The sequence below is a fragment of the Rhinolophus hipposideros genome (genome assembly GCF_964194185.1).
Source record: "Rhinolophus hipposideros genome assembly, chromosome: 16".
Taxonomy (NCBI): Eukaryota; Metazoa; Chordata; class Mammalia; order Chiroptera; family Rhinolophidae; genus Rhinolophus; species Rhinolophus hipposideros.
Window position 1 is genome coordinate 49669685 of NC_138062.1, and position 26665 is coordinate 49696349.

Consider the following 26665-nt stretch of genomic DNA (forward strand, 5'->3'; position numbering starts at 1 on the left):
CTTCCTTCCTTCCTTCCTTCCTTCCTTCCTTCCTTCCTCCGTTTTCCCCTTCTTCTCTTCCTCCCTCCCTCCTTCCCTACTTCCCTCCCTCCATCTCTTCCCTCCTCCCTCCCTTCCTCATCTTCCTTCCTTCCATACATCTAACCATCTAACTATCCATCATCCATCCTTTCTTCCGCTCTCTCTCCCTTCCATCCATCCTCCCATCTACACTTCTATCCATTTTCATCCTTATTTTCATCCATCCTTATCCTTATTTTCTTTATCCTTATTTTCATCCATCCATCCATCCATCCATCCATCCATCCATCCATCCATCCATCCATCCTTTCATCTATCTAGCCTTCTAAGCATCTCTCTTTTAATCTACCCATCTGTCCATCCACCCATCCCTGATGTCCTCTATCCACCCAACCACCATCCGTTCATCCATACCAGTATTTACTCACCAATCCCTCCGATCGCTTACCCACCCATCTTTCCATTCCTTCATGCCTCCGCCCACCCACCTGTCCAAACCATTCAACTACCACCCAGTAAACATGCCCAAGTGCTGTCTCCTGGCCGTCGCCTGCTCTCCGCGCCCCCCCGGGCCCCCACTGGCCAGCTCTGCCCAGGCCTGGCTCACTTGCTGTCCAGCAGGTCCATGATGGGCTGCAGCACATTATCGGCGTCCTGGGCCACGCTGCTGCAGGCACTGGCCGGCACATTGCCCGTGCCCTTCACCTGGCTAAGGATGTCTCCCATCTGCTTGACACACTCCTCGATGTGCGGCTGGAAGCTGGGGAATAAAGGGGAGGAGCTCAGACCAGACTCTCCTGGCCTCTGGAAGAAGCGCCAGATTAGGCCATAAATGCTGATCTGTGGACCTTGACCTATTGTGACCAGCATCAGTAGGACATGGCATAAAACTGAGCAAGGGGTAGGGGGGCATTAATAATAGCAGCATTGGCACTGGCTAAGACCTTTACTTGTGTTGTTCTTTTCACCACATAGTCCTCAGATACTGTTATCATCCCCACAGATGAATAAACTAAGCCTCAGAGAGGTTAAGTGACTCACCCAAGGCCACACAGCTGGTAAGCAGTGAAGCCAGGATTGAAATGACTTTTGTCTAACCCCAAGCCTGATGTCTTCACCACTACATCTGCTGAGTCTCTGGATGCCCCCTCAGAGATCTGGGGGTTGCCCCCTCCCCTCTGCTCCCAGCCCTGGTGATGCCCCCACCTGGTAGCAAACACCCGGCTGAGCTCATCCAAGACATTGTTGAGTTTCACCTGGAGTTCCTTTAAGATGTCACTGGCCTCAGCATCCAGCTAAGGAGGGGGAAGGGACATCAGGTCAGGTTTATAGAGCATCCACATGTCTGGGACATTTTCCCATCCAACTCAGGAAAAGGGACCCCAACGGGCTGGAGAGGAAACTGAGGCACAGGCAGTGATGCCACTTGCTTGGGTTTGAGGGAGTAACTAAGCCAGATTTCATCAGGTGCAAGCTCTAGGCACTGCAAGGATTGGGGGTGGTCACCCTGCCTGGCCCCCTCACCTCCTTCCCTCCCATGGCTTCGAACATCTTCTCTAGCTGAACTCGCAGCTGCTGAGTGTTGTTCATGAGGATGCAGGGCTGGGGATGGGAACAGAGAGGGCAGTCAGGGCTCAGGACCCCTCCTCCCCAGAGCCTCCTCTACCCACCACCCGGGACCCCGGATGGTTTCAGGGTCTGGGTCTGGGGGAAGCTGGGGTCCCACAAGGTCATCGGAGAATGGAAGATGGCATTTGGGACCAGGTTCCTGGGAATGTTGGGGAGGGTGGTCTCTGGTGACCCACAAGGGGAAGGAAGACACAAGTAAGTGGGCTGGGCCTCTGAGAACAGCAGGAAGGGGAGTTCTTCTCACATCCCCTCCACAGGCTCAAAGCTTTTTATGCTCACATACAGATACCCTGAAGGCTTCATTTGTAACCAGACATTGTCCCTTCACCTCCAACCTCCCCAGACGTAACAGTAAGACACACATAGGTGGACACACACAGAGACAGACACAGGACTCAGCCCAGGGAAGAATGGAGCCCTGGGGGTACAGAAAGGGGCTGGGAGGGGACAGGACAGGGCCCCCCGGAGGTCACCACTTTCTCCTTCTCCTTGGAGCAGTAGGAGGCGAAGTCCTTGGAGATGATGTCCGCATACTGGAGGAGCACATTACTGATGGTCTGGGGAGGACACAGGGCAGGTGAGAGGAGGGGCTAGGGCTGGGCGAGCCCATCAAGGGCCACCAGTGAGATGAGGGATGAACTCAGACTCACTTTAGCGCCTGAGATGGACCACTGGGCTGGGAGCATTCTCCACCCAGAATGGCCATTACAACCAAGGAAAGACACCACCATGTAAAGATGATTATTGTATGTAGACTCAGCTCTTTTCCAGAGCGTCCAACCATCACATTAACCCAGCCCAAACCACAAGCATGACCTGATCCCAAAATGAATCTCAATGTTTACCTGCGTTCCCCAACTTCAACACAGCCTAAAGCAAATCCAATTGTATCTAAACCCAGTCCAATCATCTCAACCTCCAAATTCACCCCAGAGCCCACTCAAATGCTACATAAATCTGAACACTCACGCTAACAATGCCAAATCGAATTCTAATCCTAACAGTCCCCCTAAACCCAACCCCATCCCCAACCCTGACCCCAGTTCCAAATTCAACTCCAACTTGAATTACAACCCTGACTTCAACCCCAACCTCAAGTCGTAACCCTGTCCCCAACCACAACTCCAACCACTACGGAAGGACCAACCCCCACATTGACCTCAACCCCAAATTCAATCTCAGCCATATCAGCAACCACAACTTTGACCTCAACCCCGACCCTTACCCCAATCCCAAACTCAACTCCAACTCCACCCTTGACCCTATCCCAACCCCACCCCCTACAGGACCACATCCCCAACCCCACCCGCACCCTTGCACCTTGGCAAAGCGCCTCATGTAGTGCCCCACAATCTGGGGGTCAGGACACTCCAGTTTCTTGATGATCTCAAAGCTCTGGTTGAGCTGGGAGAAGACGTCCACCACGGAGCAGGAAAACAGGGCATGCTCTGAGGTCTGCTGGAACTGCAGAGGGAGGGAAGGCAGCAGAGAGGAGAGGGGTCAGAGCCTGACAGTCCCCAGAGCTGAACCCTCTCCCTCTCCATGGGGAGAGCCAGAGACCAACCGCCCTGGGATGAGAAGGACAGTGTGTGAGCTTGACTTAGAGCGAGATGCAGAGGCCTCCGTGTGGGTCAGCGGTCAGGACTCATAAACTCACATTCACTTGTTGAATGAACGAAAGACTTTGAACACCATGAACAAGGCAAAGATTGCGGGTACCGCTCAGAGACTGGCCTTATCCCAAGGGCAGTTTTTGCCCCCAAATTGGATCTCAATGGACCCCAGAGGGAGCGAGGCCACCGTGGTAGACCAGAAGCTTAGTGGTGGGTCAGCCTTCTCACCCCATCCTTCTTGTCTCTCTCCAGGGCTCCATGCAAGAAATCCCGGGACACCTCCTCATTCTCGTCCAGCCACTGGATGACGAAGGGCTCAAACCACCTGGAATGGAGAACCAGGGTGGGGCTCTACCATCTCCTGTTCCCATGACCCTCTGCTCAAACTCGCCCTGTGGTCCTGGGTGGTCACTGTCCTGCTCCCCACCCCCATCAGGCCTCGTCTACTTTGCCCATGAAATGGTCGGGTGTCCACTGTCAGAGCAAGGCCCAGACTTGTGGGAACCCTCGTTGATAAACTGCCCATGGGCAAGTGGGTTTACTCTCTGAGACCCAGGTAAATGGAGGCCACCAACCCACTCTCCACCACAGACATCCCAAGTTCAATTCGGGCTCCGTCACTTATGGGGCATCACCTTGGAAAATCCTTCAGCATTTAACCCTCTATTTCTTCATCCACAAAATGGAAATTATGATGCTCCTGTCTCATAGAATTGTTGAAAGGATTAAATGAGAAAAGACATGTGGGATTGTTCAGCACGGTTCCTGACATTTATGATTATTAATTGTGTGGCTATAGAAGTCCAGAGTCCAATGACTAAGAATGGAGAACACTGGGTTTGAGCCCCACCTGTGCCCCCGATGCCCAGGGAACCCTGAGTAGGTAAGCCCTGTTTTCTGGGCCTCAGTAGAGCTGTCAGCCTTACAGTTCTGGCTTGAGTTCTGCGCAGGGGACTTACGCAGGGTACTCAGGCACTCGGTCCTTGAAAGCAGGAAGCTCTGCCACATACTCATTGTAGAGCCACTTGACCTTGAAGTGGAGGTTCATGTAGTCGGCACTCTTGCACAAACGATGCTTGTCATGCTCTGGCAAGGGGAGCAGGGGAGAGGCTCAGCTGGGAGGGTCTGCCACCCTCTGATTCAGCAGGGCCCACTCTGGCCATCATTGGCGTTCAGCCTAGGCATGAGTCCCAGGGCACTCACAGCTTTACAGGGGACCCTGACACACAGCTACCTGTTGGAGCCAGGCTGCGGGACACGGGTGGAGGGACTCACCCTCCATGGCATACTTCATGTCCTGGGCAAACAGGTTCCACATTACTTCAGCGCTGATTTTACCCACATTCAGCTCCTGGGGAAACCTGGCAAAAGTCACGGCAGTATGAAAACTTGGCAGACAGAAGCCAGATGGCACAGGCTGCTTTCGCCTTCTCAGCCAAAGCGTAGTGCAGGACAGACAAAGGGATCTGGATTCAAGTTCCCTCACAGCCACTGACTTGCTAAGTGTCTGTGCACTGAGGCCTTGCTTCTCCTGACCTTCCACCCACATATCCCTCCATCCTTCATCCATTTATTTACCCACTCATCATCCATCTACCCATCCATTCACCTGCTCACCTGTCCATCTGTCCATCCATCCATCTATCCATCCATCCATCTATCCTTTAATCCATCCATCCATCCAAAATCCCTGATCTTAACTCCATATCTAAGTAGCCAAGAGGTCATGGCTCCCCAGAGTTAGGGCTCCCTTTAGCGCTTATCTCAGGGAGAAATAAAACACAATAGCTCATTTAGCTAACAGAGATGAAAATTCTACAGACATGTAAATCCACAAACCAAAACTGTGCACACGTTCACACACAACTACACAATACACAATATTGTCTATTGAAGTGTATTCCACAATTTTACATAATACACAATTAAACCCATAGACCACAGCTAGACACAAAATTACATCCCTGCATGTAAGAGGTAATGCAATTTAAATCTAAAACATGTAGTAGAGTATTTTGTGCATAGTAACCACTAGAACAACACTATTGTTATTTATGAACCTACACACATACAGAATTATATAGTATATACATATATGTATACACTGTTATTCACACAAATCAATACACATAAAATCCATGTCTGATTACACCAGTGATTGTGTACAGACACCCAATTTTATGTCTATGCTTGAAAAGTATGCCATATTTCATCCAGGCACAACCACATGCCCAATTAATTGCTCCCACGTAAACATTTTGTGTGTAATTAGACATCACCTTTACACGCAAGACACACAAATGTGCACACACGTACGCCATGGCCGCCACGTAACAAATGGCGCAGACGCACAACTCACTGGTTGAGGCATGGAGTATAGGAATTCTTGTCTTCCTCGATGATGGACACTATGAGAGTGATCAGCTTAGACCAGAAGTCGAGGTTCTTGATGCTGGGGCCCTGTTCCTCTGGGGGAACTTCCCCTTTCTTGGCCTGGATGGGGCAGTGGAGAAATTGGCCACAAGGGGCCCAGGGATGGGGGCTCCAGCCAGTTCATTACTGAGGTGCAGGAGGTTGGTGAGGGATGGGCCCCCTTAACATGGATGTGGTTCAGGTGGGAGGTCTGCCAAGGAAGGAACTGAACTCATGTAAAATGGCTCACGCCGAGCTCATATCCACTCAGCTTCACAAAGCTTAAGTAGACTCAGCTCATAAAATGGATGGGAACTGAATTTAGTTGAATAAATTCAAGCCCACTAAACTAAATGGAACTGAAATGAATGCAAATCAGATCCACTCAGCTTAACACATGGCAGTTCTCAGCATGAATTCAGTGTAACTGAACTTGGGCCAATTACACTGCATGGAGTGGAATTAAACTTCACTGGCTTGAATTTAATTCAAATGAACTCCAATTCAATTGGATTGAGCCCAATTAATTTCAAGATCAACATCAACCCAAATCAAAATAATGGAAATAAATTGATCTGAATTCAATGCAAACCAAACTCAACCCAACTTAATCTAACTCAACCCAAGGCAATCCACTCCAACTCTACCCACTCAAGTCAGTCTAACATACTCAGGCCAACTCAATCTAACTTTAGTCAATCAATGGGAATAAATGTACTAAACTCAACTGAAATGAGCCCACCTCAGCCCCATTTAATTGAACTCAACCGTTACGTAATCCAACAACCCAGCTCATCCTAACTCAAGCCAACTCAACCCAGTCAAGGACAATTTCAACTCAAGTTAACTGAATGGAAATGAATAAATTTTTACTCAGTTAAACTCAACTCAATTCAATTCAGCGCTGCTCACTAAATAGCCAAGAGCAATTTTAACTTGAGTCAACCAAGTAGAAATAAACGGAACTAAACTGACTATAGTTGAACTAAACTCAACCCAATTCAATCCACTTCACTTTAACCCAATTCAATTAAGAGCACCTTGATTTCAACTCAAGTCAACTGAATGAAACAGAATGAAATAAAATTGGACTGAATTCAGCTTATGTGTTACCTCCTATCAGAAACCCAAGCTGAGGCCACCTCAGGCTCCCATAGCCTCCTGCAATTCCTCCACCCCAGTGCTAATCACCCTGGGTTGTAAACTTCTAATTTATTTATCTAATTTAAGCTTAAGTAGACTCTTAAGCTTAAATTTATCTAATTTATTCCTTCCTAATAGAGCATAAGTAAGTTCCTTGAAACCCTTTTGAAATCCTGGACCATTATATGTGTAGATAAACAAATGTTGGAAAATCTCAAATAAATTGAGTTTAAATGACCTAAACTGAACTCTACTCAAAAAAGTCAATTCAACTCAACATTTATTGAACAATGATTCTATTCCAGGCACACTGTACTACTATGCCAAACACAACTACACTTAACTAAAATAGAATTTATTGAGCACCTACTGTGTAGCAGGTGCTAAGCACTCAACAATATTTTATCCAAACTTGTATCTCATTGAATCTCCTTCTCCTGAGACATGGGTTAATGACCCTATTTTACAAAGGGAGGTACTAAATCTCAGAACAGTTAAATCGCTTGGGAAGGGGCAGATCTGGGACTTAAGCCAAGGCCTTGATGGTGTTTGCCATTTCCTTCCACCTGATCTGGGGTCCTTACCGGGTCTGTCTGGTATTCCCGACTGTAGAGTTCATGACAGTTGTTGAAGATATACTCATAAGTAGAGTTGAGGCAGGCTTTGACACAATCCTTCACCACCTGGCTGGCTCGGGGCGGGCTCTGGAGTTCTTGTACCTGGAGGGAGGGAGACGGGCTTGGGTGGGCACAACTGGGACAGGAGGTGCCCAGGAAGTGGCTGCAAGTGGTTCTGGGTTTAAAGAAATGTAACAGTATGAAAGCAGAGGGTCACTGAGAAAGGGCCCAGCTCTCCAGGACAGATGTTGCTTGTTTAGGAGCTAAGAGTCCTGGAGAATCGTTCTTAGAGAGCTAATAGGTCCCCTTTCCTACCTTCATCCGAAAGAAGGTGATGCTGGTGAGAAGGTCCACAGTGGATTTGAGGTCCTGGAGTCTCTCCGGGCTGCTGGCTGGGAAGTTATTCTTTTGGAAGGGAGAACAGAGGTGGGATTATGGAAGAGGCTAGGGGAGAGTGGGAGACAGTGTCTTAGGGGAGATTCAAGAGCTCTGGAGTTTCAGAAGGTGAGCTGGGGGTCAATGAGAACACCTTGAAGGAACTGGGGGGGTCTTCTTGGATACACTAAGTAGGTTGGGCAGGTACTGCTCACATATGTGTACACATGTCAGAGGAACACATTCTGCCTGTTACGATGGGTCCTCCCGTGTGTGTGCCTGCTGGAACCTGTCCGCTCTGGGTACACATGTGTGTGGAGGTAAGTCTTCATGCATGCACTTCTCACCCGATACATGGAGAGGTCAATCCGTAGGGAGTTATGCAGTTGGTCCAGGAGCTTCACAAAACGCTCTTTCTGGGAAGGCAGAAGAGGAGGAAGATGGATGTAAGCAGGGTCTTGGACATTGAGTGTGGCAGCAAAAGGTGGCTGCCATATTGGCTGAGTGCTTACTGTACGGTAAGAGCATCCCATCCACCACTGAACCAAACCCTCATAACATCTGTTTCCATTCTACAGAAGGGTAAACTGATGCTCAGGGAGAAGGGACTGGTACAAAGTCACACAGCAAATCAAGTCCAGATTGGGGATCTAGGAGCCACCCAGGGTCGGGTTCGCCCTCATCCCCCAGCCCCTGGGACTAACCCCAAAGTTGGAGGCTGCGAAGCGGTCAGAGGCAGACACGTTGGTGGAGGCGGTGGTATGTGCGTAATAGGCATTGATGTTGGCAAGCAGGGTGCTCATGACGGCAGGTACCCCAGGACACATGTACTTGGAGGAGAGGCAGGCAAAGTGGCTGGTGGGAAGGAGTGGGAGGCACTGGGCCTGGTGTCCAGCCAAGACAGGCCTCAACACCCCCTTGGAATGCTTCCAAGGCAGTATCGTGAGTGGCTCCTCCCAACCCCCAATCGTCCTCTCACCCTCTGCTTGACTCCGTCCTCCTGAGTTTCTCTGTCTCCTCTTTGAGTTGTCCTCTCTGCCTCTAACTCCAGCTCTCCTCCCTACCACCCCAGCCCCCAAAGTGCAATGGCACTTTCCTAACCTCCAGGGGAATTAGGTAACACTTGCCACACCCACTTCCTCTCTCACTCCTATTCCTAAGGACCCTTCCACCCCCCAGACCGGCCAGTGTCCACTTGGTGACCACCCCTCCCCCCTGTTTCCTACACCTCGCCCTCATGGCCACCCCAGCCTGCAGCCTCACGTCATGGCTTGGTAGATGGACTCAACACCGTAGCGCATGGCAAATTCGTCAACAATCTCCTGGGCTGTCTCATCGTAGTAAACCTTCCAGGCATCGTCACCCTTGGCATCTGGGATCTTCACCACCCCATTGTTCTGCACGTCCGTCACAAAGTGGAACAGGTTCTGCCAACACAAGAAAGAAGGTATCAGAGAGTACAAGGGCGCACAAGGGGAGATCCCAGGTCTAGGGCATCTTATGTCATCCATCCATCTGTTTATTCATTAATTCATTCATCTACTCTTTCATCCATCCAGCTACCCCACATTTCACCTGTCCCTCATCCATTCTTCCAATAATTCATCCATCTATCCATCCATCCATCCGTCTGTCCATCCATCTGCCCATCTGTTCATCCGTCAGTCTGTCTGTCCACCCACCCACCCACTCACCCACCCACCCATCCATTCAAAAAATTCCCCAAAAGCACCCCTCCACCAATTCACCCTTCTAATAATTCAAGCACACATCTATCAATTCCATACATTTACCCACAGCTTAATCTATCCATCCAACAATTCATCCTTCCACCCAATCAACCATCAATCCACCCATCCATCGTCCATCTGTCCATGCATCTACTCACCCGTCCACCTGTCTAACTGCTCTAAAATTCATCCATCTACATTTCTATACTTCCAATAGTTCACCCATACATTCAGCCACCCAACCATCCATTCATCCAGCCACACATTCAACCATCCATCACCTATCAATTTATCCACCCATCTATCTATCTACCCTCAAATTCTTCATCCATTCATCTACACTTCCAATAGTTCAACCACACATCTCTCCATTGTCCATCCATTTTTTTCATTCGCTCATCACTCATTCATCTAGTCAATCATTTCTTCATGAAACAAATTGAGCTCTCTCCAGAAGCCCCCAGGTGGCTGGAAGAGACAGATGCAGACACAAACAGCCCACCCTGAGTGTTCATGGCTGGGACAGGTAGAAGATCTGGAGTTGAATAGTGCAAGTCTGCCTAGAGGTCAGGGAAGGCTTCCCGGAGAAGGGAGCCCTGAATTTGGACATTGATGGATGGGGAGTGGTTTTCCAGACAGAGAGAATGGCCTGGGAGACAGTCTCAGAGACGCAGGGAAGTGTGAGTAGTATGGCCAAAAAAGAGAAAGAAGGAGCTCAGGCAAACAGAAATGGCAAGTGGAGGCCATGGGGGAGACCGAGCTTCGAAGGCAGGGTAAAGCAGCGGGCCTCACCTCGTGCAGACAGGTATACTGGACATGGTAGGGCGCCACTTTCTCCTCGCCTTTGATCTCCACACTGATGTGTAGCCGGATGGCACCTGACACAGCAGATTTGTCCGTCCGCTTGTCTGTCAGGTAAAAAGGGAGGGAAATGTCCGAACTTCCCAATCTAGCCTTGGGCTATTTTAATGTATGCATGACTGTCTTCCTCCCGGAATCCTTGAAATTAAAGCCTGGGTGTCTCTCCTCAGATTGGTTCCCTAGTCTTGTGTCTCTAGAAGTCTTTAGGCCCTGTCTCTCCCTTCAAACTAGGCCCCCAGACCTTGCTTCCTCACTCACAGGAAATTCCTGGGTCTGCATCTCCCTTGTTAGACTAGGAGCCCTAGGCACTGTTTCTCCTTGGACTGAGTCCCAGGCCTGCCTCCCCATCAGATTGCGCTCACAGATTCTACTCATCTTTCTAGACAGTTTCTTGGGTCTGTAACTCACTTCTCAGATTAGGATTCCCAAACTATACCTCCTCCTTTAGATTAGATTCTCAAAGATCAATCTTCCTTCTTAGGCTGGATTCCTGGGTCTGTGCCTCTCTCCTCAGACGAGGATCCCCAGGTCTTACTTCCTGCCTCCACTCTGAGACTGGGATACATAGATTCTATCCTTCCCTCATCCTCCCAAACTAAACAAAGAGGTTCCTGGGTTCTATTCACCCTCTCAGCTGGGGTATTTCCTGCCCCCGTCAGATTGGGCTCATAGCCTCCCTCACCAGATTGGGGTCCATAGACCCTACTTCCTCCATCAGATTGGGCTCCTAGACTTCTATTTATTTGTTTATTTATTTATTTATTTATTTATTTATTTATGGAGGGCACAGCTCCCAGTGGCCCATGCGGGCATAGAACTGGCAATCTTGGTGTTATCAGCATCACACTCTAACCAACTGAGCTAACTGGCCACCCCTAGACTGACTCTTTTTTCATTTTTTTATTGGGGAATATTGGGGAACAGTGTGTTTCTCCAAGGCCCATCAGCTCCAAGTCATTGTCCTTCAATCTAGTTGTGGAGGGCGCAGCTCACTGGCCCATGTGGGAATCGAACTGGCAACCCTGTTGTTCAGAGCTCGCGCTCTAACCGATTGAGCCATCCGGCCCTAGACTGACTCTTAATGCCACTGTTTCTCCATTCCAGCTGAGTTCTGCACTTTGGCTGGCTGCCTGGGGCTCCCTCCCCGCCCCCTGCAGAACCAGCCCTGCGCTCACCCAGGTTGTACCACACGTCCATCTCGCCGCTGAGCGTCCGCACCTCGATGATTGTCTGCCCCAAGAAGTCATCGGACTCCCTCTTGAACCGCTGCTTCACACGTGATTTGATGTCATCGTCTTCGTCCCAAACACGCACCTTGATTCGGTCTGAGGAGTTGTGACATTCGCTGCAGGGGGAGGTGGGGGCCAGGGTCAGGCAGCTGGCTCAGGCTGGTCTCGGAGTCAGTCCCCTTTGGCTGCCCCAACAGGGAGCTCTGCATGGGGTCCTGGGGGCCCAGCCAGGCACTTACAAGTGGAAATTCTCCTCCCACACGGGGTTCAGGTTCCCATAGATGGTTTTCGTCCGCTTCTTGGTCTTGCCGACCTGGACAGTGACGTAGGGATCACTGGATCCCGTTTTATCCTTTGCCTGCAAGCCTTGGGCACAGACCACTGGAAGATACACAGGACAGGTATAAATGTGGGCTCAAGGAAGGAGGTTTGCTGAAAACAGTCATTGCCGTGGGCTCCACGCTGCTTGCTGGGACACCTGTCAAGTGGCCTGAAGACTTGGTTCTGGCCACTGGACCCTGTTGGCATGCTGCCTTTGCTAGAGAGTTGACACCCAGGGAACCCTCAGCCAGTGAAGGATGGGAAGGTGCCCCAGGGTCATCCCTGGGGTAGGACATTCTCAGGTGTGTGCTCTAGGCTGTGCACCTAAGGTTCCCCGGTAGGATTGAACCTCCATTGACTATGGAGTTACCTGCTCATTGGCACCTCCTGCAGGGCTCCTTTCCTCCCTGCTCCCAGACTCCTGTCTCCATCCCACACTGGGGCTTCCTGGGACCACCTCCTGGACACCCACTTTCCCTGAAATCACTGTGGAATCTGTCTTCTGGGAAATCCAAAGGAGGACGGGCATGTATAAACACCACAAGGCCCCTGCCCCTGAGTAGGACGACTGCAGTGGGAGCTAATACTGTCCCCCAGTGGTCCCAGGGAATGAGCCCCAGCTGTCCACAGCACTGCCTCCTTGTTGGCACCCTGTGCAGGGCTCCTTTCCTCCCCGTCTCACTTCCAAACTCCCATAGGGTTTCCTGGGGTCATCTCCCGGATAAACCATGTGCCCTCAACTCCTTCCCCTGGGGTCTGGTTCTGGAGGCACCAATCAAAATGCACCCAGATAGAGTGTCATGCACAACACACCCTTGGGCAGACATGCACACACAGGTGGACATGGGAGAGACACAGATATGCTCAAGTACAGCAAAGGGGAGGAAGGGGCCTGGGAGCAAGCACAGGGGGCTGAGATGAGGGACCCAGCGGCCACCTCCACCCCCCACAGCCTCACCAGTGATGCTGATCTTGGCTGACCACTTGGACGTGCCGTCCAGCACGCTCTGCTTGACCGCCTTCATCTGCTGCGTGTGCGCTGCCTTGGTCACGGCGAAGATCTCCTGGATGAGCTCAAAGATCTCGGGTTTGTTGCGCTCCCGGATCTTCATGCGGTCCTTGAGCACCATGATAATGTTCTGGGTCCGGTCCTCTGCCCCGTGCTTGGAGCTCTTCTCCGCTGCTCCTGCAGGAGCAGACAGCCCTTACTGTCCAGGGGCGCCCCTCACGGGAGACAGCACCCCGACTCCCACTCCAGGGCTTCCTCAGCAGCGGCCACAGTCACTTTAAGCCGTGGGGGATCAGGTGAATCACCCCAAAAGCTAGAGTTTCCTATTTGGTCTCTGAATCCCTCCTCCCACCAGGCTTTTCACCTTTTAGAACCCACTCTCTCTGAATCCCCTGCCTCCTCCAAGACCCCACCCCTTCTCTGACACCTCTCTCCCACTCTGAGACCCCTCCTTGCTCTGAACTAACCCTAACCCATTTTTCTCCAGGGGAACCACTGCCTCTCAGGAACCCCACCCCTTGCACAGTTAAGCCCGTCCCTGAGCCCCGCGCCACCCTTCTCCGACCCTCTTACACCTCCTTTCCCCTCCTCTCACCCCATCCTCCCCACCAAGGAATTCCACCCATCACACCCTTCGCCCCCCCACCCCCATCCCGCCCCTACCTGCCCACAGCGGCCCTCTGGTTCATCCTCCAGCAATCCGCAAAGCCCCGCCCACCTCTGCTGCTCCGCCCTCCACCCCGCCTCCGAGGAGCTCCACCCCTACTCACGCACAGACGCCTCCGTTCATGCCCCACCCATCTCGCAGAGTCCCGCCCATGTTCTTGCCGCTCTCTCCACTCCGCCTCTGTGGAGCCCCGCCCCTAGGCTTCACAGCCCCGCCCCTTCGTCCCGACGCAGCCCACTCCAGCACTCACGCTGCAGGCAGTCAGCGTTGAGCAGGTCCTGGCACTTCTCGTGGCACTTGACGCCGCACTCGGTGCAGCGCATACCCTGCCGCGCGATGCCCCACAGGAGCCCCTCGCACTCGTAGCAGTAGGTGGGCGTGGTGGCCGTCCACACCTCGAAGTTGTGCGGCGTCGTGCACGAAATGGGGTAAATTAAGGCTTGCAGGGTCTTCTTGTAAACGTGGTTTTTCTGCGGGGAGGGAAGGAAGGGGTGCGGCATGGGGCACAGGGCCCTCCCCTGGGCGCGCTGTGCTGCCTCACCCTCACCCTGTGCAGAGTATAGTCAAGTTCCGGTCCCTCCGCCGCCCCCACGCGGTCGGAAACCACCGGTTCCTGTGTGAAGGGGCTGCTAACCCGATGCTGAGCTCTCCGACTCCGAAGAGTGAGGAATGCCTGTCTCGGCCACACCCTCCTCCTCTTCCTCCGGGAGCCCCCAGCCCAGCCCACCTTACAACCCGGGGAGGGGGAGGCACCCCACGCACCAACTCCTCGTTGTTCAAAGTGCTGGAGGCCAAGGCTGAGGTGATGCCTGCTTTTCTGGACTGGACCAGGGACTGAGGCGGGGAAGGCACGGCGGGAGTCACGGGTTTGATTGGCACCCATGAGATTGTCACCGAGAGCAGCATCCACGGCCACAATTTGGGACCACCAGCCAGAGTCAAGCCACAGCCATGACGAATAGGACACAGGTCACAGCAGCAGGAGCAGAACCAGCAAAGAATTGGGAAGTGACAGAAGTTCTGGGTTAGAAGGGTCCTTGGAAGGTGAGCAGCCCCACAGCCTGGACGCACCCATCCCCCCCCACCATTGATCAGACTTGGCCATGGTCACCAGCCACAGAACAAAACCACTAGCCATACCAAGGTAGGGAGTCACCTGCTCCCTTCCCCACCCATGAACTGTAGGACATGGCAAGGTCCCCTCCCCAGAACCCATGGATTGGGGCCAGTTGAAAGATCCCAGTGCAGGGTTCTGGGGAGGCTACTTGGGGGCACCATTACTCACCATGGCCTGAAGTGTCCACGCAGCACATAGGGTAGAAATCAGATTATGTTAGTCTCAGAGAACACCTTGCCAGCCCCCAGCCCCAAGTCTGCCATGGACAGTGGTACAACTTGTGCACTGGGGGAGGGGAGGGTGCAGGCGCTCACCAGGTCACTCACGAGGGGGATGGGCTTCCTCTTTCGGATGTCAGGCATGCTGTCGATGATGATGAGACCACCCCCGGGGCTGCAAGACACACACAGGGACGTCAAGGGCCCAGGGAAGTCCCCCTTCCTCCAGCAGACATCACCTGAGGCTGTGGCAGAAGGTGTGATCTCCCCAGGTGAAGGGTTTAATTGTGTCCCCCAAAAGATACATTCAAATCCTAACCCGTAGGACCTCAAAATGTGACCTTATTTGGAAAGAGGATCATTGCAGAGGTCATTAGTTAAGATAAGGTCATATTAGAGTAGGGTGGGCCTGAATCCAATAGGACTGGTGTCTTTATAAGAAGAGAGACACACAAGGAGAAGACAGTGGTGTGACAATGGAGGCAGAGATTGGAGTGACGCATCTACAAACCAAAGAATACCAAGGATTGCCAACAACTACCAGAAGCTAGAAAGGCAAGGAAGGACTCTCCCCTGCCCACACCTGGATTTTGGACTTCTGGCTTCCAGAACTGTGAGAGAATACATTTCTGTTGTTTTAAGCCCCCCCGTTTGTGGTGGTTTGTCACAGCAGCCCCAGGAAATGAAGACACTGGACCTCAACTTCCTCGTCTGGGAGATGGGAGATGGGAGATGATGCCGCTGCCCACATTTAATGAAAATTTCAACTAGGGCAAACCTAAATAGTACACGAAAATATCAATGACATCTTTCTTTATGATCACAATTGGAAATATATGCACCGATTGAAAATCGATCCTGGAAGGAGTGATTTCAACTCCGCTGGGAATGAGGAAACTGGAAATTGTGTTTGTGTTCTTGTCTCGTGGCAGTTTTGCAGCAGCTGGAGGATTCAGTGAGCCCTGTGGTAGACGCCCTAGTGGCCTCTCCGAATTCACTTTACTGAGAGGTGTACTCATCCCGGAGAGGGTTCAGCTGTGGCTCCTCTCTAGAAGGTTCTCACTGGCCAATGAAAGAGATGCCTGGCTGCCAATGACTCTGGGACAAGCTCTGGGGTGCAGTTTATGCTCCAGCACCCCCTGCAGGATCAGGCAGAGGCTTGGCGACTCCTGAACCATATCTCTGCTCCAGCTTCCCCCGCTGACCCCACCTGCCATGCAGGTGTCTCCTGAGAAAGCTTCTTCTGTCACTCACGCCCACATGAAGCCCCCGCTCAGTCCCTGCTTCCAGGGCCCCCCACCCAGCACACCTGCTCATCTGGGAGTCACAGCTCATGTCTCCCTCTGTTTGCAAAGGACCTACAAGGGAAGAAAGTCACTCTCCTGCTGCTATTTTAAAACATTCGTGTAATTTAAAAATATCTTTTACATCCTCTAACCTCACCATCCAAAGGCTGAAAAAAAGCACCTCTGAAAATCAGCAACTTAAGAAGTTAGATGTGACAAAATGCTCCATTTACGACCAAATGACTATTGTTAACAAAAGTGCCAGTAGCTGAAGCAATAATCTGGGAGATTTAAAATCAGAATCAAAGAAAAACATTCACTCCAGGGTTGCAGAGGGGCACTGCAGGAAAATGGATTTCTCCTTTATCTCACATTTATTTCTAGGGGGAAGCAGTCTTCAGTTATGTGAGTGGCTTGGGCAAGGCACATACCTCTCTGGACCCAGTTTCCCCACCTGTAAAATAGAGTAATGGGCTCCCCATGGGTTTGTTGTGAAGGTTCAACATATTACCATCTTTGGCTCCGAATGCCTTATGACAGTGGTTCCATTATTTCACCCATGCCCAGTCCTATGCCCTATCTAAATGGAACCTCTCCTTGCCCTTGCTAGGCTGAAGCTATGGTGCAAACCAGCCTTGGATTCTAGGTTTAAAACTTCCTTCCACCCCCAAAGCTCTGATACTCACCCGCCTTTGAACCACAGGGATTTGGACATCTCTCCTTCTCCCCGGGCCTGCAGAACAGAAAGACAGATGTAGCCAGTGTGGCCACCCCTCCCCAGGACAAGGCAGGCTCCGCACCCACTTCTGTCTCTTCTTTGGGCCAGGAGTCAGGAAACCTGTGTCCTAGTCCTCACTGTGCGTCCTTAGGACGCTCACTGGCTTTCTCTGGGCCTCAGTTTGTCCATCTGTAAAATGGGGAGAGAGGAGCACCTCTGCCACCAACCTCAGTGGATGTTGGTCTCCTTGTATGTCAAACCTCAGGACCTATTAGCATCTTTCCAACAAGAACTCATACTCCTGGGATTCTCAGGGTCTAGTTCATCAAACACTCATAAGATTCTGTCATTTCTTAAACTCCCTGCAGCCTCACCTGCTTGTTTGCTGTTGTGCCCCAGGGCCTTTGCCCAAGCTGTGCCACCTGTTTGTACGCTCTCCCTCCTTCTGCAGCCAGCCAGCCTCCATTTATCATTCAGGTCTCAGTGTAGACCCAAGGACAACATTTCCGTGCAACTAAAAGGTGGCGTGGTTGGAGGGGGACCGAGGAGGGGCCAGCACCCTGTTCTGAAATATTGTTGAAGTATTTTTAATACTTTAAGTGTCACCTCCTCTAGGGAGTTTTCCTGATTGCCTTGGATTTGTTTTATGTCCCATCTATGAAACCCAGAGAGACCGCACATGATTATTTTTCTTGTCATGTTAATAGTTCCATTACAAGAGTAGCTGCTGTTTTTTTATTTAATTTGCTGTTGTATTGAAAGTTATTCAGTGCTTTTCACTGTGTACTCTTTTCTACCATTTGAATTTGGAGCCATGTGAATATATTACTTAGTCAAAAAATAAAATCCTATTTTAAAACTGATAAGAAATTTGATTTGAAATTTCTGTGGCTCTGCTATTGGAAGGTTAAAGACTTTGGGAGTGTGATTAGGATCTCTTCTTGCCAGCCTCAGCCCAATTTGCAAGTTTCTGCAGGATAATAACACTACTCTGTCTTCAGCCCAGCATGGGTTGAATGACTGAATAAGTGAATGGTTTCAATCCTGCTACCGATCTGAAAAGTCATCACCCTGACCCTGATGCTAATTGCAGTACCTTTAACCGAATTCCTTCTCTGATACTGACCCAACCTCAGACCTTTTCTCAACCCTGACACTGACACTCAATATGACCCTAAGCACTGACCTCTTCCCCTAACACCATTTCTAACCCTGACCTCTGATCTCTGACTTAACCCTGATCTCTAGCCCTATCCCTAACCTCTAGCCTTCTCCATGAACTTGACCTCTGAGATGGTCGTAGCCATAACCTAGTTCTAGGTTACAGCTCACCTCTCCTCTTTCCCTGCTAAGAAATCCCAGATTGGTGTAGGTGAGTTGGGCTGGGCCTTGGTTTGGGGTGAGGCCAGGAATAGTGAAGCCAAGGCAAGGGCAGGAGAGGGTGGCCAGGTTGGTGTGGGCGGAGCCATGGAAGGACCAGGATGTGTAGAAGCATAGGCATGGTGGATGGGATGGGGAAGTGGGCATGGCCAAGCGGCCCACTGGGCGTGGCATGGGCTGGTGTGGGTGGGCCCAGGGAAAGGACATGGGCGGGTGGGGCATGGGAGGAGGTGGGGAATGGGCGTGGCCAGTCTGGGCAAAGGCATGGATGGGGCATTGGGCATGGGTAAGCTGGCCAGGGTTCTCACTCACCTCCTGCAGCTGCAGCCGCACTTTGTTAAAGGCTCGAAGCCAGTTGGCCTTAGCCCTGGACATGGAGTCCTGGCCCTCCTGGCCTTCCTCATTTTGCAGCCTGAAACTGAGGCAAGGGACATCCTGAGGCTCCAGTGACGGGCTTCCCCTCCACCCTCTGCCCTCTGAGTGATGCCTGACCCACTATGACCCCCACCTGTGCCCGTCTCTGACCCGCCTCTGTGTCCCTGCCCCCTTCCCACATGCCCACTATCTCTCTGACACTTTTGGATTCCCTGGCTCCCTTTTTCATCCTCCTGGCCTCTCTGACCCTTTGTAATCCTATTTGCCCTGGGTCTTTCCAATGCGTTGGTGACTTCTCCAACCCCGGCAAACCATCTGGCCCCTCACAACCCCTAAGACTCCTTCATGACCCTGCTTGACCCCCTCTGACCCCACTGAACCCCCTCTGACCTCCTGGACCTATCCTGATCCCTTCAACGAACCCATGGCCCTATGACAACTCCCCTTTCCCTCCCCCATTCCCCAGGTCCAGGCTTACTCCATCATGGCACCACAGACCACTGACCACAGTGACCTTGTGACAGCCTCTCGACCCCCTCCCATTACCTCTCCTCAGCCTTCGGGGGCTCAGCCTCAGATGCCCGCTCAGCTGCAGGCACTTCCTCGGGTGTGGGTGTCTTGGGGGCTGCTTTGGCCACGTCGGTGGCCTCGGCAGGCATGGCCGGGGCCTTGTCCTCCTTCTCGGGGGCGGCTGGAGGGAGACTGATGCGCTTGAAGTCTTTGGGCTCAGCCACAACTGCCTCGTGACGCTCGGCATAGCCGCGGATGTCATCCGGCACCTCCTCCTCTTCCTCCAGCTCCTCCTCGTCCTCAGGCAGCTCCTCCTCCTCCTCCTCTTCCTCCTCCAGGAAGTCCTCCAGGTCTTCATCCAGCTCCTCATCCAGATCCTCGTCCAGCTCGTCCTCGTCCTGGTCCCAGCGTGGGGAGTCCTTGCGGTAGCTGACCGAGCTGTGGCAGGAGTGGTAGGAGTCCCGGTCCCTCTCATCCTCCATCTCGGAGCCCTGCAGACTCTGATCATCGCGATCGAAGTCCTCACTCAGCTGCGAGCTTCCCTGGCTCAGCTCCCCCGAGGACGCGTAGCGACTGCTGCCCGTTGGGCTGTTGGGACAGGCAGGGGGCTCAGGGGCCAGGCATAGAGCCGCTGTCCGCACAGCCCCAGTCACACAGGTCCATCACCCAGTCATTCACTCGGCATTGCTTGAGCACCTACTGTGCGCCAGGCCCTGCTGTAGGCACCAGGGAAACACAGCCATAAACAAGACAAAAATCCCGCTCTCGTGGGTTTATGGTCTGGGTAGACAGGCAATAAATCAGATCGATGAGATCACTGATTGTTCATGACCTGCTGTACATTCTCCTCCTGTCCATGCCCTGTGGGAGCTGCAAATGCTCTACCCACGTGCTGGGGACCCTGAATCAGTGTCTTCAGTACAGCCCCCTTAGGGACCTAGGCCTTCTGAAACTTGAACATGGTCGTACCTGGCTTTTGATGCCCCCCCCACCTCAAATGGGGCCTCCCACAACTGAGACCCTCCATTCACCAGGGGCTGGGGTCTTCCTGCCTCCACTCCTTGCCTCAGAGTCTACTCATAGCCGACCCTGCCGTGGGTCCCCTTGGCTTCACCCCGCAAACCTTTAATGAAAAGCATTCACTTCTCTGCACCCTGAGCCCCACCCTGGTCCAGGCTCTCCCATCTCCACCAGATGCCGTCCCAACATCCACTCCTGTTCCTGACTGTCCCTACTTCTCATGGAAGCCACAAAGGGGCTTCTTCCAACTATAAACCCTCCCAGGCTCCCTAGTGCCCTTGAAATAAAACCTGCCCTACACCAATGTGTAGCCCAAACCCTCCGCCCTCCTCTCCCTCTGTTCCCCTGCTTTCCTGTCCCTGCTCCAGCCACATCGGCCTCCTCCCTGTTCCTCCAACACCCTAATCTTGTGCCCAGGCCTTTGCACTTGCTGTGCCCTCAGCCAGGAACCCCCTTTCTTGCTTGCTTCTCGACGCACCTCTGCCACGACGTTTTACTTGAGGATGTCATTTCATTTCCTTGGAGCTAAATATAAGTGGCTAAATAAAGTGGTAAATAAAGTGGCTGGACTAGATGGTCAGGCTTTTAAAAAGTTCCTTTCAAAATATTCCATCTATAAACTATCCAAGCTTTCTATAGTATATAGAAAATTTCAAAATAAAAGTTATTCAAATACCTGCGAAAAACATTATACTCATCGATGCTAAAGCTTGAGTAGGAAGCTTATAAAGATTTCCTTCAAATTACGTTTGACCTGAACTCTACAGTGCACACTGTCCCAAAGAACTTTTGGCAAGGATGGAGTTGTTTTCTATCTAAGTGCTTTACAATTATTCAACCCGTTTAATATCTTGTCATTGTTCTGTTTGGAAACCAAGCTTCAGCTTCGTAGGGTCAAGGCCCAGCACACCGTACAGGGCAGTGGTGTGGCCCACGCAAGTCAGGGGACCCACCTACGGGCAGGTCTAGGGACAGCCTACTTTCAAAGGAGTGGTGATGGTGGCTGGATGGAGCGGGGCAGCGCCCTCATCACTGTGCCCAGGTCTGTTGGTCGGGAACGAAGGACCAGGGTCCACCAGAGGGCTGGGCATGACCACCCTGGGACCAGCAGTCAGCTGATTGCTGGGATCTTTCCAACGTCACTCTGCCTCACACACCCAACTAACAGTCATCTTTTCCTCCACCTGCCCCCTCCCCCCGCCCAAGTAAAGTATATGGAGACTGGTGGCTTTTAAAGGGAATGCCCCCATATTTCAGGGGACCTTTCAGGGGCCTCCAGACTTTCCTCTTTCTTCAGCCAAAGCAGACCCCCTTTTTTCAACCTTGTGGAGTTTTCTTGCAAATTTGTGTAAAGCAAGGGCTCTACTGCCTATAAGAAAGCACGAATTCTGTTTTTCTAGACCCACTTACCTACAACCCCAGCTCTCTCCAGCTCCCTATTCCTCTTTCCACTCCAGCAGACAGAGCTGGCTACACACACACACACACACACACACACACACACACACACACTCCACCTTGGCTACCTCAGGGCCCGCGGCTCGGAGAACTCCTCATAACTGTGCATAGAGTCACTGTAGGATTCCCGGGAACCCAGGGGTGGTGGACGGACAGAATACTGATGGACCGAAGCATTGGGCTGGGACGTAGTATAATAGGGTGGCGGCATGCTGTTACTTGTCTCGCTGCGGTAATCACTGTCACGATCGTCCACCGCACTGTCAGGGTCGTCATCTGGAAGAGAGAGGAGGTGGGGGGAGAGAGTAAGGAGGGGAGGGAGAGAGCCAGAGAGAGAAAGAACAAACACAATGGGGGTCAAAGCAGTATCTCAGACTTCGGGGGTCTTCACTGGCTGCTAACCCGAGGAGAGGAATCTTTACCAGAATTAATGAAGGATACTGGGTCATAAGAATAGAGGTACAGGCTTTAGAATAAGGGAGGTGAACACCCTGCTTTGCCTTATGTGAGTCAAACTGGACCTAGAGTCTGGGGTCCAGGGTCAGTCCTACAATGTGAGGAGGACAGTGGTACATTAGAGGATGTCTTGCAACTCCATTGTGAGAACGGACTTTGCCCAGGTCCAGGCTCTCTGAAAACAAGATGGATTTTTCCATCAGGCAGTGAGTTTCCCATAACACGAGTCATGCAAACACTCACAGAAGTGCGGAGGGAGATTTCTTGATATCTGAGAATGGAGATCCCAGATCTGAACTCATATGCACAGAAAAAAGAAGGGGCTCTGACAAAGTGCCATCTCCCTCAAAAATGATTAGACCCTTAGGTTTGCAAGACCACCACACACCCAGAATCTATCGCTAAGATGGGACAAGGTGGGATGGGGTGGGATGCCAACTTCAAGTGTTTAATAAGAATTAAAGGATGTTTTACTTTAGCTTGTTTTCCTTAGTAAAAAGAAAACAGCGTTGAGGGATGTTAGATTATGTTGGGACGGAAAACTATTTCTTTAGAAAGCAACACTTGGGTTGAAAACAAATAAGCTACCAAAAAAAAAAAAAGTTGTAAACCCCTGACTGGGTAACCCATGGCCTCAATTTACCCGTGATTTTAAACATCAAGGGAGTGGCTTGTACCGTTTCATACCTTTAAGTCTTTTTGTTCATTTCCCAGATGTTTGTCTATTTTTATTGCTGTATTATTTTAACCTTCTAATTCTTTTCTGGCTAATTGTGTCTGTGTCCATATAGTCAACAAATAGGTCCAATTTTTTTACTGCAGTAAACTGTTAACAAATGAATGTCCTACTTCACGTCAAATGCTATTTGATTCATCCCCTAAGTTATTTTGCCTTTAGAAAAACTTTAAATTCATTTTCAGCTAGCAAAGCTGGCCCTACCAAGGTAACTCTGGCTTTCCGGTTTCTCATTTGACTTGGGCCACTGTGACCTACAAGCTTTCTATCCTGTCCCTGTCGTACATGGCGACCCTCTGACGAGCCACATGCTGCCAGCACTGATATTATAGTCAGAGGCAGAAGCAAATTTCCACGACTTCGATTTGTGGGCATCAGGATGAAACTGATCATGTGCAGAGCTGAAGTGAGGGGTCTGAAACTTGAACGACCCCCCTTGCAGCTCTGGACAAATTGTCAATGTCACCAAATTTCCCCCCCTGACTAACTGGTTTTCTACCCAATTATCCAGGTCTTTGGCCACATTGGCCTTCTTTCTACCAAACTGTCCTTGACCAAGCCGAGACGTTTCCAACCAAATCACATGAGGTTGTGTGTGTGTTCACCTAATTATATTTTTTTGACAATTTATCTGTTTTTTGAGGGTAAATTGCTTTCCACTGGATTCTTTTTGTTTTTGCCCAGACTCTGTTTTTTACCAAATAGTTTTTAACCAAATTGTTGCTTCCGTGTTTTCAGACAATTATGTTTCAACAAAAGGGTCTGCTTTTGGCCCAATGCTCTTTATTCTTCACCCAATTATCAGCTTTAGCCAAATTGGTTTTAACCAAAAGCATCTTTGTTTGTGGTGGTATTGTATGCTTGTGGCAAACGGGTTGTTAACCAAATCTTCTTGTCAGCCTGATGCCCATTTTGGCCAAATGGATTTCTGACTGCCTTGTTTTTAAGAAATTGTTTTGGATCAAAAGAAGGTGTGAATAATTTCCCTGGTCCTGGAGGGAGGGGGGAATGGAACTTGTCCAGCAAGTGGTGGAGGAGATAGAAGATTCATCCTTAGACTGAAGGACTGGATTTCTCTGGAAGAGGCAGGACATAGGTGTAAGGGAGTGCTTCCTTAGGGAGAAAAATGGGCATCCAAATTGGGAGAATGGCTTGTTTCCTTCCCCGGGGGACAAACTGGAGGAAGACGTGTGAGGGGCCTTGGGAGCTGAGGTCTCTGGAATGATATCTGCCTGGGGGTCCCTGCCCAGCTGCTCTTTCAGAGACCCTCTTCCTTCCCACCGACCACCCTCTCAGTGACACTGAGGCCCCCTTCCAAGTGGAGGAGGGAGATGGGGAGACAAAAAAAGGGAAGAGTCACAGGAGAGTAGATGAGGTTATACATGGGGAGTGGGGGGAACAGGGGGTCACAGTGCCCAGCCGGAGACAGGCAGGTCTCCCGTCTAAATGCATCTCCCCACCCCAATGGCAGTGCCCACTCCCCACCGGACAGAGCAGGACCCCCAAGACAGATGTTAAAGGTCAGGGAGCAGGAGGGCATGAAAGGGGTCTTGTCACTCCTCTGTCCCCCATGAGCCAGCCACAGGCTCCTCGCTTCCCTGTGGGGGGGGGGCAGGTCCTCAGAGTTGCCAAGGCGCCCACCTCCCCGTGGTCTCCCAGGATATCAAGCTGAGTACTTACTCTGCTGCTCACCCCAGCCAAAATAATTCCAGTTGCCTACAAAGAAAAGGGGCAGAGATAATAAAAGGGAGCAGGTGGGGAGGCTAAAGGAGGGGATTTCCCCACCCTCCTCATTCTTCCCATCTCCTCCTCGCACCTAGGACCCCGATCCCCTCCTACCTGATACTCATATCTTCCCCAAGTATCACTTTAACCACTGACATTTGTCACGACTTCCCTCACCACCTTGTGAGGAAGGTGGGATATCCCCATTATTTGAGGAGGTCACAGGCTCAGCCAGGAAGTAACAAATGAGCTGTTTAGCACCAGGCTTTTTCAGCTCTGAAGTCTGGGGTCAGCCCTCCACACTCCTTCCCTCCCCTAACTCATGAAAAAGGAAAGAAATCTGGAACTGGAAATCTTAAATTTGAAAACACCCCTGTTGGGTGGGTTTTTATGATTCTGCTCATTGTACAGATGAAGAAACAGGGCTCAGAGAGGTAGGGTGAGCAGCTTAAAGTCACACAGCCTCTGATGGCCAGGGCCAGGGAGAGAACCGCATCTCTCCCCATTATACTCCTGACTCCTCTTGGCTGCCTCCTCCATGACATGGGGGTAATAAAACATTCCCCAGAGGACTTGGGAGGTAAATGCTGGGTGCTAGGTCTCCATTCCCAAGTGGAACCCCTTCACTTCAGTCCACCTGTTCAGATACTCTTCGTGGTCTGCTCCTGCCTCTACCTTGCCTGGCCCTGTCCCTGCCCCCACCACAATCTTCAATGACCCCATTCACGGGACGGGGAGCGGGGAAAGGGGTTTGTAATTCCTTCTGGGCAGTGATGACTCCCCCCAGACAGGGAAGTCAAGGGACTTTTTCTGTATCGCACCCCAAATTAGGGCAGAACAGGGTCTCCAACTGCAGCCCCCCCCCCCCCGCCTTCCCCCCAGTAGGCTCCATCCTCACCATCCTGGGCATATGGGGGTGGGTGGACAATGGATACAGGAGAGACTGCGAGAGGAGGAAAGGGGGATAAGGAAGCAGATGGAACAGGAGAAAGAGGTTGAAGGGCGGGGTAGGGGCAAACTGTCCTGGGCGTGGCTTCTGCCCTCCTACTCACTGATTTGTCACTTCCTCCCCCCTCCAGAGGACTCTGGGAACTTTTAGGAGAGAGACACCTCCTTGGCCCATGGAGATATGATCTGCGTGCATCTGAGAGTCACCCCTACCCCAAGAAGTATCAACAATTTTGAAAACTCCAGCCTTGATGGAGGGGCATATGAGTAGGCAGAGGAATGTGATCGTCATCAGCTTTAAGAGATGCAGTGCAATGGAAAGATTCCCTCAGGCCTGGATTCAAATCCTGGCTCTGCCTGCCAGGGGTGTGACCTTGGGCAAGTGGCTTCTCCTCCTGGGCCTCAGTTTCTTCATCGAAGTCAATGGGCGAATGAAACAGCCTTCGTCCATTGTACATATGCTTATTTTTCGTGTATTGGCAGGACTGCTTGTCTGTGTCTGTCTGCACCCTCTGACTGGGCTGCTTGGGGGTCTCTGTTGGACCCATGAAGAGTTTGTTGAATGAGTTATAGGTCCCCATCCAGAATTTGATGAATTGAATCAGAGTCTACAAAACGTTTTCTTAAGCCTCTAGATGTCCTGGGTCCGCTCAGAGTGAAGGGCTGTCAGATGCCCCATTTCAAAGCGAGTGACTCTAATGAGGAGGTGGGGACACTGGCATGCATGTGGCCACAAAGCAAACAGGACTCAAACCCAAGTCCCAGATCTCTTCTTTTCACCCCGCTATGAGCGGAGACTTTCCACCCTCAGGCCCAGTATCTCTGGAGGGGAGTTGACCTGTTACACACAACAGCCATGGGATGGGGGAGGGGTAGAGAGGACTAGGGAGGTACTTACAACACTGGTTGCTGGGGACAGGAAGAGGCTTGTCTTGTTCATCTTGGAATGAATACTGAGGGGAGGGAAGGAGAGAGGGTTCATCTCAGAGCAGGGCCAGAAGCCAGGGGACCAGGATAGTCCCCTTTTGTGTTCCATCCTGACTCCCCTTTGTCCCCTAAATCCTCTCCCGCTGGAGGAGAAGGATACAGAG

The 26665-nt window shown here is 51.4% G+C and overlaps 1 protein-coding gene across 1 annotated transcript in view; it reads right to left on the reverse strand.

The window, feature by feature from the left end:
* UNC13A (unc-13 homolog A) overlaps positions 1-26523 on the reverse strand; it is a 43454-nt gene extending 16931 nt beyond the window's left edge. The window contains exons 1-27 of the mRNA XM_081077515.1: positions 26473-26523; positions 24582-24617; positions 21778-21985; positions 19268-19819; positions 18659-18764; positions 16935-16981; positions 15059-15137; positions 14390-14461; positions 13878-14097; positions 12910-13137; positions 11870-12011; positions 11577-11746; positions 10333-10448; positions 9074-9237; positions 8515-8665; positions 8158-8226; positions 7751-7840; positions 7403-7537; positions 5623-5756; positions 4539-4624; positions 4223-4349; positions 3492-3588; positions 2971-3114; positions 2124-2207; positions 1546-1623; positions 1228-1316; positions 629-781 (exon numbers count right to left, since the gene is read on the reverse strand). Of these exons, the coding sequence (XP_080933641.1) occupies positions 629-781; positions 1228-1316; positions 1546-1623; positions 2124-2207; positions 2971-3114; positions 3492-3588; positions 4223-4349; positions 4539-4624; positions 5623-5756; positions 7403-7537; positions 7751-7840; positions 8158-8226; positions 8515-8665; positions 9074-9237; positions 10333-10448; positions 11577-11746; positions 11870-12011; positions 12910-13137; positions 13878-14097; positions 14390-14461; positions 15059-15137; positions 16935-16981; positions 18659-18764; positions 19268-19819; positions 21778-21920 (3476 nt within the window). The 5' untranslated portion in view covers positions 21921-21985; positions 24582-24617; positions 26473-26523. The remainder of the gene's footprint in view (positions 1-628; positions 782-1227; positions 1317-1545; positions 1624-2123; positions 2208-2970; positions 3115-3491; positions 3589-4222; positions 4350-4538; positions 4625-5622; positions 5757-7402; positions 7538-7750; positions 7841-8157; positions 8227-8514; positions 8666-9073; positions 9238-10332; positions 10449-11576; positions 11747-11869; positions 12012-12909; positions 13138-13877; positions 14098-14389; positions 14462-15058; positions 15138-16934; positions 16982-18658; positions 18765-19267; positions 19820-21777; positions 21986-24581; positions 24618-26472) is intronic.
* Positions 26524-26665: the final 142 nt, after the last annotated feature.